We start from the raw sequence: 11,867 nt of genomic DNA on the forward strand, positions 1-11,867 counted from the left end.
ATATATAAAGATTGAAATTAATTCACACACTTACTTAACTTAACTGAATAATTAAAATTCAAATTTCAAGATGAAGTATAAATGTTTATTAGTCCTACTGGCAAACTTTTAATTGAGGGAATGAGAGGAGGAATTTATAAAAAGTTTGGTAACTTGATATAAAAAGGAACAACTTCTTTCTTATACAAATAAAAAAAAAGAAATCATGGTAAGCGTTTATTTTTAACTTTTTTTGTGCTTTACATATATATAATATATAAACTATATTTACAACTTATGAAGACAAATTATTTACATTTAAAATACATCCAAATGCCCTAAAACTAGTTAATAGTTGATGTAAAAATAGATCAATAGGTTCTAAACTTTACATTTAGAGAAAGATTATTTTTATCTCAATTGACCAATCTCTATCTATTTAACCCTTAGGACAATAGTCATAGATTAAATACAGTAATTTAATGCCATAAAACTAAAATATGTATAGGTACAAAATTAATTATAAAAGCGTATTAAAATGACGTAGATTTCTTAACTGATGAAAAATATAATTTGAAGTTAAAAATGCCGATTTTTTTTAACGATATATAATTAACATTTTAAAAAGAATAGCTGATAAAAAAAAACATTTTAAATAATTTTAAAGTTATTGAAACTTAAAGGTTTCGTTAAATGATAATTAGAATGCCATATAAAGAATTTTACACAATTGACTTTTTTTTCTCACTTATTTTTAGACGATTTTTTTCTTAAATATATTCACTGTTTTCTTTTACTGTCTTTGGTATGACTCGATATGAATATTCATTGGTTTATTTGTGCTTCTTTTTGTTGTTGAAAATCTGAAATATGAATAAAAAATAATTTAATATTTATTTCTCGCATCGTATTATGAACGGCTTTCCGCGGATATAAAATGTACAATTATAAGATTAAAACCAGTTTTTTTAGCTCCGAGATGCCGAAGGCACGGGCTAAAAAAACTAGTTTCAATCTTATGATTGTACATTTTTATATTCGTAGAAAGCTGAATATAATACGATGCTAGACATAGTTTTTTCGTATGGATGAGAACCGGTTCATATCCACCGGATTCGAATGAATATGAGAAAAAATTTCTTCCTATCTATTTGTCTATTTTCTAAACTTCATCCATGCTTTGCAACAAGTCAATCGCAATTAAATATACCCAAAGCTTTAGAGCCAACGTATTAGATAATGGGTTACTAGTGTCATTAAAGTTCATTGTCCCCTTGCTTACTCAATTAAAGCTTTGGGACACTGCTAATGTGTACCAACCAATAAAGTAATAACTAAATCAACCAAAATTCTAAAGCCAACAAGATTATAAAACATCAGATATAACTTAGTCCCCAAAGTTTTGTAATAACGATTTCTTATTCGGTTGCTCAACAACTTTAGGCACTTTTATTGAATATTGATTGGTTGGTTCATTAAGTTGAGTATTCAAACGTTTCAACCACTGCACTGATTGTAATCTTCAGAAGTAGTAATTTTGTGTATCATCATTGGGGATGTAATTGTACATCAATTAATCGGGCATTGTCTTATCACGTTAGATCCCTGCCAATATCCCCTCTCTTCCTAATTAAACCCAGGGGTAGCTATTCTAACCAACAATTCTACAAAAAATCACGAAACCTTATAAAGTATCTGGTGGTATATTTTGTTTTTGTCATGTAACTGAAGAAAGGTGGGAAAAAAAGGGAGGAAAAGTGGAAGGGGGTTGCGATGAAATTTTCCTTTAGAGTTGTTTGTAAGAATATCATTTCTTTTGTCCCTGAATTAAACCTTACCTTTTTAGTTTGCCTCGCTGACGGTAACCTGAGTGAATACGTCCATCACTGTGTGAATACGTCCTTCACTGTCCATGACAGCTGAGGGAAGCTGGAGGCTGTTGCTGGAGCCCGGAGCGGTCAGCTGGGTGATCTGGGGCCACCAAGATGGTGCTGTAATGCTTGGCAGACGACTACCTAAAAAAAAATTTATATTGTCAGTGTTCAGATATATTTTCATGAATTATATCGGACAGTATTATTTGGATTTTAAAACAATTTTATATACTGTTAAATATCACAATTACCAACATTACCAACAACTAATTTAATTAAAGACAATATTTGGTGAATTCGGCTGTTTTCGGGGGACCATCTTACTATATACTAAGGTAGCCCCCGAAAATCAGATGAATTTCAGTTGATAGTCATGAAATACATCCTTATACTAAAGTAACAGGATGTTTGTGTGTTTGTGTGTCTGTGTGTCTTTACCGAAGGATCTCGCTAACCGCTGAACCGATCGGGTTCTCCTTAACAGGGTAGATTCTCATGGGTTCCAGGAAGGTTTATAACTATTTTGGGGGAGGGTACCACCACCCTCCTAAGAGAAATAACAAAAAAATCTAATTTTTTTAAAAAATATGCGGAGGACTTCAACGTAACATAAAGAGATATCGTAAAATAAAGAATTATCGTAGAGACTTTAACAAACAAAAACATTCAAAGTGCCACTAGAGACCTCTAGGGGCGTAGCCGCTAGTATATTATAATTTGAACTGTATCTTTTTTAGTGTGTTTGAGATGTATGTAAAAATAGGGTTGCTTTCAGTTTATCTATATTGCAATCTATTTGTATATTTATTTGTATGTCAATTTATGTCTATTTGTATGTCTATTTATGTCTATTTGTATGTCTATTTGTTTGTCTATTTATGTCTATTTGTAAGTCTATTTATGTCTATTTGTATGTCAAGATAGTTGGCAGTAGATTTGGTTTGTCCTCCCCACTAAAAACTTGTCTATATATTTATCTGACTTTTAATCGAATTGTTTATCTATCTATTCACCTGGAGAAAGAATAATAGTAGAAGGAGCTAAAGTGCTGATAGTTGGCAGTAGGAGGGGTTTCTCATCCCCACTACAAATTGATGTGCTCAAAATTGGTGAAGTTTGCAGGATAGATGACTCACTGATTTCACTGGGGCTAAGCGACTGGTTCATGGCTGATGATACTGTAAAATTAGTTAGAATTAATAGATAATCCAAATTTTATAAGCCCTTTGCCTCATAATGTTTATAGTAAAATGATAAAAAATAAACAAATTGGACTCCAATTAGGAAACAATTCTTGAACTAAAATAAATAACAGCACAAGTACTTTAAATGGACTGCACTCATTAAAATCTACAAAAGACTAGAAATACGACCTATAACTGGACTTCCTTAAATATACAAAGTACTAGAAATAAGACCATGCAATTGCGTGATATATAAATTGGACTCCTAAATATTTATATATATATAAAAGACTAGAAATAAGACCTATAACTGGAATCCCCCTCACCTGTAGTTGGACTCATAATTATTGACTGTTGAGTGCCAGGACTGGAACTGGGGCTCATGATCGACACGGTCGTCATTGGCTGGTAGATTATGCTTGGGGTACTCGGCAGCTCATACACCATTGGATTCAGGTTCAGATTCTGAAGAAGAAAATATAGCATAATTTCTTTTTTTACTGACAATACCTGACAAGTCTTGCTTTAATCTTCTAAAAACCCAGACCATCTCTAGTTACGATTTATTTAAAACCAGCCATTCAGCCATAGAGAGGGGGGGGGGGTATTTTGTTTGTTAAAACATTGTATAATACATCTAACCACACGATAATCAAATTCTCTAATGTCAATATGCCTAATCTAGCAATCTATCTATCTATTTCTAAACCTGAATATCAGTTGAGCTGTTAATTCTAGAATCTTGCTGTTGCTGCGGTTGATTGATTGATTGCTGTTGCTGTGCTTGATTGATTGGCTGTTGCTGCTGGTTTTGCTGGTGAAAATGTGAAGTGTCCATATCCAAGCTTAAATCATCATGATCTAGAAAAAAAACAAGGTCTAGATAGTCATTTATAAATAAAAAAAATCCTATTTGCTAAAGGGGTAGTTTCACGAAATGCATTTTGATACAGTAGACAGTCAAACAGATATCCTGCTACTTCCGGGAACGATAGGAAATTATTTACTATAAAACAGGTAAGATAGCCAGACTAACAGCCACCCTGTTACTTTAATTAAATATCCTACTACTTTGCAGAACTATAAATTATTTACTCACCGTCTGGTAAAATATTAGGCATAGGAATTCCGTCCATTTCAACTTTCTCGCCAAGCATTTCCTGAAAGAAAAGTAAAACTTTATTTAGATAGTGAAATCTGGAGGTGTTGAGTTCGAGTCTAGGCCAAAACACGTCACGTTAAAGACGTTTAAAATGATACCTACTAAGGTTATGACAATAGTAAAAGTATGGGAAATGCATTGGTCCATAAACAGGCGCAACTCATTACCATTCATAGTAAGAATTGGTTGGTTGTCTTCTGGATATTTGCTTCCATTACTTATCCTTGGTTGCTGGACCTAACGTCATTGACATCAGCCTCGCCCAAACGAGGCAATTGACGAGGTTAAAAAGGATACCCAAGCTTATTATTTATTCTTTTGGAAGAGGGGGGGTAACATGTGAGGTTTTAAAGATTTTGGGGATGCTAACGACCGCCCCGGCCTTCTCGTGGAAGTCCCTGAATTTTGTGTTCAAGTCCTCACCTTTAAAGCTTTAATATAATCTACAGCTGCTTTCAGTGTTTCTACTTTGCTCACTTTACTCTTTAAATGTGGAACATGGGTTTTCAAAATATCAAATCCAGAATTTACAACCTAAAAATATTTAAAAATTATAATTTGATAATTAGTGGACACTTTTGCTTTAGAGGCAAGGTTGCGTGATTTTAAGAATACTTTTTTAAAGCTTTTTTTTATGTCCTATCTTTCCTATCTAGGTATCTAATCTATTCAACTCATAATTTTTCCAAACTTTTTATTCTTTATTTTTTTTGGGGAGGGGGAAACACACTCTTTTGGTGTGAAATGTAAAAAAAATATGATTTTCAAAACCTACTGGTGTAGTGTGTAGCACAAAAACTTTGGGTGCTTTTATTGAATTTTGATTGGCAAGTTTCAAACTAATAGTGTCCTAATTTTTTCAACCAATAATTTCAATCTACATAAGTGGCTAGTCTAGTTTATCATCATTGGGAATGTATATAATGCAAACATTGTCTTATCCCTTATGATCCCTGTAATGATTTGGAACCTAGTAGTAGTGTCTAACTATTTATCTTTGTGACGTAACAAAAATCGAAGGATGAGAGGGGAGGTGGGAAAGGAAACCCCTAAAAAAGAGATGGATTTTTGTTACGTCACAAAGATAAAAAGTTAGACACTATTACTAGGTTCATGATTTGCATACCTTAACTCTATTTCTTTCCCTAGCATTTCTCCTGGCTACAGAAGGTGTTTGTGGTTTCTTCACAGAATGGTGATGCTTTATTAATACTGGACCCTGGAATTATAAATTTTACACATGAGAAAGGTTTTAAGCCATAAAATGAAAAGAAAATATGAACAGAGAGAGGAAGAGAGAGAGAGAGAGAGAGAGAGAGAGAGAGAGAGAGAGAGAGAGAGAGAGTGAGAGAGAGAGAGAGAGAGAGAGAGAGAGAGAGAGAGAGAGAGAGAGAGAGAGAGAGAGAGAGAGAGAGAGAGAGAGAGAGAGAGAGAGAGAGAGAGAGAGAGAGAGAGAGAGAGAGAGAGAGAGAGAGAGAGATCGAATCTTTACACGAAATTGCATCTATCTCTATAATTGTACTTGATAGTTGGAAAAGGATATCAGCCGTCTTTCTCTTATAGCAGCCAATAAAGACAGACAGACGAACAGACAACGTGAATATTAATAATTTATACCTGACTACTGTTTTCAACCCCAGTACTGTCAGCTTTAGCTGTTACCTAACAATAGAAATATTATAATTGAAAGTTTGAATTTATAACAAGATATCATCGACAATGGACAACAAATTGATAAACTTAACATCCCAAAAGATGATGAACAAAATTAACCCTTCTGTAGATTAAAATTATGTTGAACACTTTAAAGTTCAAAAAAAGTACCCAAAGTTTGTGAGCCAACGAATAAGATAATATGGTATAAAAGTAGAGACACCAAATATATGAATATATGTAATATGTATGATGTTTGCCTCGCTACCTAAGAATATAATTATCCTTTTTTAATCTGATTGAATGAGATAAACTGTCATTTGTAAAATATAAATTTGCATAATTAAATATTTTATATTTGTAAAATTTAGATAAAATCTACCAAATTAGAATAATTACTTTGTTCTTTTATCTATTTTTCTATCTAATTAGGGTGTTTTAAAATATGTAATACAAGCGTATAGACCCCTGGCATCGAAGTAAAGGAGAGCATTAAAATAGCCTAGAACCAATCCAAGACTTAAATTTAAAATTAAAACTTTAATTTAAACATATTAGAATTTACATTTAAAAAAACGTAATTTAATTTATCATAAATGATGATGAACAAAACATACCCATCAATAGATTAAAATTATGAGTAGCAAAGTATGGAAACTATTCGTTTGAACCAACCAATAAAAATTTAATAAATATACAATTTTATAGCTAATGAATGAGATAATATGTTTACAACCCTATTAGTATAATTTATAGTCCACTATCCCCTCCCTCCCTCTCTGCTAGTATCAAATATTATTTTGAACATCCTATTTTGTATTTAATCTGTACGTTACAGATAAAATACAGGGATGGAGGAGTCAATGGGCCGTTTATTACACTAGTCCCCAAAGTTTTATGATAACGTTTTCTTATTCGTTGGGGACTTTTTATTGAATTCTAATTGGTTGGTTCAATAAGTTCAGTTTCCAAATGATTCAACTACTATTTGAAATCTATAGAAGGGGTAATTTTGTTTGTCATCATTGGGGATATAATTGTACATGAATGTATCAGCCATTGTCTTATCCCTTACATCCCTGGGTAAAATATGCTAATTTGACATTAGATATAGTCTATTCTTTTGTATTTCAATGCAATAAATCCTATAATAAAATAGCAAATTTCGTTTGTCTTTAAAGATCTTGCTAACTAAGGAACTAGTAGCTTTTACAATTTTTAAATAAGCTTTACAGCGGTCTGGGAAGGTTTAGGCTATTTCTATAACTTTGGGATGTTTTAAAGCTATTTTATAGCCACCCCTCTCGCAACAGATCTATAGTATAGATGTATATACACTAGACTATAAAAGTTGGAAAGATTTTTAATCAATATAATAGATTTGAAATCTGCATAAAATTTTAAGGATTTTTTATAAAATTAGTTTTTTACATAATTCTTTATTTTAAGGCGCAAATACAAATTAAGTTAAATAATTTTGAGATCTGTGATTGGTGGATTGAAAACTATCTGCGCTCTGACTGGAGAAGCTTAAGTGACGTACATCATTCAACCAATTAGAGCGTAGGTAGTTTCCAATCCAGCTATCCTATTGGTCAAAATTTATTAACTTAAATCGTATTTGCGCCTTTAAATAAAGAATTATATAAAAAACGAATTTTATAAAAAAATCCTTAAAATTTTATGCAGATTTCAAATCTATTATATTGATTAAAAATATTTCCAACTTTTATAGTCTAATATACACTGACAGACAATTACCTCCCTTCATTTTTCAAAGACCTCTTTCGTTGCTTCTAAATAATTTTCTGCTACTTAGCTGTGATAATATAAGCGAAACCATTGGTTGATTTTCAATAACCCAATAGGAAGGTTGCACAAGACGATTGCGATGGGGAGATACAGTTATTTAACCCTTTCTCCCTCTAGTGTTTTACTCTAATCCTCTCGCACAGTATATAAAGATGTCAGAAAATGCTAGTCAGAGTTGGCTGCAATTTCCAGAGAAGCTTTGTATGTATCATTGGGTGGATTTAAACCATTTTCTCGCCCTACCCTTGGGAGGGGGAGAAACAACTTTTAAGAATCTGTCATTGAACAAGAAGTTTTCGTCCTTACGGATGAACATACCATAGTGATAGAGTAGCTACACATTTTTTTATAATTACCTTAATATTTTTTAGATTGCTTGTTGTGTGAACTTGTCCATTGTTTATCTGTAACGGCTTTACCTAGAAATTAATTGTTTTTGATTAATATTTATTTATCACGCAACCTCGTAATAACTTGCAACAAAATTATTTCATCAAACATTTTTAAACTGTTACTTGATGTTAGAACTATAGAACAAGAGGAAACTAGATTTTAGTTTCCTAGAACCAAAAGTTTAGTAATTAAATAAAACAGCCAAGATAAGTCAACTAGATATGATCAAACTTCCCAAAGATTTTCAGCAATCAAATGATAATGTTTTAGATAGAGGTGAAGATTTTCTTATAACGATTATGGAATTGCTACGCATTCAAAATCATACCGAAATTTTATAGGAATTATCATTTAAAGTTTGAAATCGATAGAATAATTCTAACATGCCTAAATTAAAAAAAGATGTAACCTTACGTACGGACGTTCAGACCCTAATTTTAGAAAAAAAAACGTTTTTAAAAATGATTGCTTTTTTTACCTGTCCATTATTGACTCCCAAAGGTTTGAGTCCCTGCCTAGTGGTGCTCTGAACCTGAATATTTCCGTTGTTCACCCGTAAACTCATTTTTAAGCAGGTATTGTCTCTATTGAAGGTGGATTTTCAATAAGTCTGAAAATAGATATGTTGTATCAATGGATATATGGATATTACACCTTGCACCAGATTTTCATGTTCTATAAATAAAGACACAGCGAGCTAAAAATATTGATCATCCCTTTCACTCCCTTTACCCCATATCCTCCCCTCCCACTGGATCGACTAATTAACCAATAAGTGTGGTCCATATGAGCAATCTAAATTGACGACGACTTTTCCCCTGTCATAATATCCACGTTTATTCTATTCTACATCCATTGTTGTATAGATAGAGGCCAAAACGACAGACAACAATTTCAAGGAAGGTTTAAAAAATATTTGGAGGGGCAGCACGACTACTTCTTCTTGAGAAAGACCCCCTCCCTCCCTCGCAAGAAAAGATAGGTAAGGGGGTTAAGCCACATTGCATTCCATTTTTTTTTATAAAAATATTGTTCCATTCTTTTAATTTGAAATGTGATTGACCATTTTTACTAAAAATTAAAAGCATATGCAATTTTGTGATTTTAACGACTTATGAAGAAAAGTCGTAAAAAATGTATATTTATTTCTTATTTGTGTTTTTTTCATACTAAAATAATAATCTTAAAATTATGTTTATAAAATATACATATAACCATGGCTTTAGTAAGATAATCGATATTACTTGGTATTATTATTACTTGGATGTTGCATCAGATTTTCATGTGACCTAACAAAGTGATACTGACAGCTGTCTAAAATAACGATAACACCCATCATCCCCCTCTACCCCATCCCCTCCCTATGTAACGAACGAACTGACCATTAAATGGGGTTCACATTAGCAACCTAAATGGCCACAAATTTTCCACTTTCAATAGATCCAAATATTGTATATCCATTAGTAAAATACACATATAGAATTACATAAAGACGGAAATATTCTATTTATCCTATTGTTATCAAACATTTTATTATTATCCACGCTCAGGACTTTCACTTATATAATATTGGCTTTCTAGAGAATATAGGGGAAATAAATATTTAGCGGGAAATACGTGGGCACACAAAACGGTAAAATTTTTTAATAGCATAATATTTAAAATAAAGCTATGCAAATAAATCAACAATGATAGGAAAATTGCCCGCAAAATATTATATACACTCTACTCTTCCAATTACCCATAAGTTACCAAATGTAAAATTTTACTTATAAAATTGATGATGGGGTGGGGGGAGATCAATTTAACGTGCATTTTCCTATCACTGACAAAAAATCATACAAACATTGCTTGATTCAAATCTATAGATATGCCTATTATAGGTAGTAATGTTTAATCAAAGAAAAAACTATTATGCTTCTAACTTCAACAACTTATCAAAAACAAAAAATAAAGGCGTGTTTAAATAAAAACTTACGAAAAATTCGAAAAGTGAGTCCATCTAGTTTTTTTTAAATCTGCATAAATGTTGAAACATCTGTATAGGCAAATGGGGGATGGTAGTTTATTGAAGAGTAAAATTACTGAAAACAGGATGTAGATAGGTAGATAGTCAAATAGATAAAATAGATAGATAGATAGGATGTGTGTATTTGTGAAATATAATCAATAAAAATTCCTAATTCATTCCTTTCCGGGGTCGTTGAATTCTTTAAATTATCACGGGAATGAGGTATGGTTCTCTAAGATTTTGTGTTCAACTTTTCTGCCATTCAGAAAAAATATTTTTTTTGATACAAATTACATACATCATTGTGTGTATTATAACATTCAAAGTTGATATTGTTATAATTGTTTTTCTTAAATTTCATAAAATTAAAATGATTTAAAGTGAAGCTTTTTTCTATAAGGAATTGGACGTCCGTCTCGCCACAACTTATAGATCTCATCGTTAATTTAGCCAAGATAGAATTATCCTACTAAATTCAAACTTTGGAGAATGATTACTGAAAGAGGGAAGCGTAACAGTCCAGTCACTTTATATTTTATCAATGTTCGTTTGTCGGTCTGTTGAGCTTCGTTTTTATAAATGTTATCATCATTGTTAATCATATCTTTAGCATATAAACAAAATTTGAATGGAGAAAAATTATGTGTTTTGTTTAAGTTTTCAGACAATAAAAAATTATGAGAGGGGGGAAACATGATTATCATAATTAAGAGGTGAGAATTTTAAATAATCATCCTTTGTCTGTCAGCTGAAATTAAGGGCAGGGAGGGGACATTGGACTGATTATTACACTAGCCCTTAAAGTTTTATATAATTTTTTCTTTTTAATTGGCTTAACAACTTTGGGGACTTCTATTGAATTTTAATTGGTTTGTTCATTAAAATGAGTGTCCAAACCTTCCAAAAACTATCTATGATCTACAGAAGGGGTAATTTTGTGTACCATCATTGGAGATGTACATCAATTTGTCGGCCATTGTATTAACCCTTTTTCATAAATAGGGGTTAAAAGATCTTTACTAAGATAAACACAAAGTTATTTAAAATCATTGGTTTTAATTATTTCTGTTTTGTTTTATTTACTCAGCTGTTCTTAAACTAACTTTACTGAAAGACTTTTGTATTGATAAAATAAAAAGAGCTAATATAATGCAACCTTCAAAATAGTTCATGGAAAACTAGGTTATATATTTATAAATATAAAATGGACAGGACAAAAAAATAAATAAATCCTATTTTGTTGGCCCTGAATCCTAAAAGTTTAGCGTATAATTGCGTACAAACGAAAACTTTTTTTTCAAGTAATGTTTCTAACTGGTTTTAATCCAGCGGTAATGAATTGGATTCTTTGTCATAATAGAAATTAATTCAGGGTTTTAATTTTATTATTCGTGGAAAATTGTCAAAAATAAGAGACTATACATGATTATTCAGTATGGTTAGAACCGGTTCCAATCTAATTGAAATTAAATGGATTCTGTTCCATTCTAGAAAACTAAATTATGCATGTAGGTGGGTTAATTTTATTGTTTAAAAGCTTTCATAAACAAACTAAATATTTCCTGCAACTCATTCTGCCATCATTTTAAGGATACAGACAAACATTTAAAAAAACAAAAATAAAAAGGCAGAAATCAAGTTAGGAAATCCATTAAAAATAAAATTTTGGCCGTGTATTATTAAAAGCTTACAAATAATTATTAAGTTTTCTTTTAAGAAGTTTTTCTTCTTTCCATATACAACAAAGAAATAGAATAGAATCTTTTTATCAGAGAATCTTAAATAAATAGTATAAGCCA

At 31.4% G+C, this 11,867-nt stretch overlaps 1 protein-coding gene across 1 annotated transcript; it reads right to left on the reverse strand.

The window, feature by feature from the left end:
* Window positions 1-203: 203 nt before the first annotated feature.
* Window positions 204-8,688, reverse strand: LOC145305840 (uncharacterized). The gene is made up of 11 exons (XM_080147663.1): window positions 8,536-8,688; window positions 8,021-8,083; window positions 5,817-5,861; window positions 5,326-5,418; window positions 4,623-4,733; window positions 4,137-4,197; window positions 3,747-3,898; window positions 3,364-3,502; window positions 2,867-3,031; window positions 1,818-1,994; window positions 204-842 (listed from the first exon to the last, which is right to left on the reverse strand). Exons 1-10 carry the CDS (start codon window positions 8,620-8,622, stop codon window positions 1,822-1,824), a joined length of 1,089 nt encoding a protein of 362 aa, XP_080003789.1. The 5' UTR covers window positions 8,623-8,688; the 3' UTR covers window positions 204-842; window positions 1,818-1,821.
* Window positions 8,689-11,867: the final 3,179 nt, after the last annotated feature.

The sequence above is a fragment of the Acartia tonsa genome, chromosome 14 (assembly GCF_053477335.1).
Source record: "Acartia tonsa isolate MP-2025a chromosome 14, ASM5347733v1, whole genome shotgun sequence".
Taxonomy (NCBI): Eukaryota; Metazoa; Arthropoda; class Copepoda; order Calanoida; family Acartiidae; genus Acartia; species Acartia tonsa.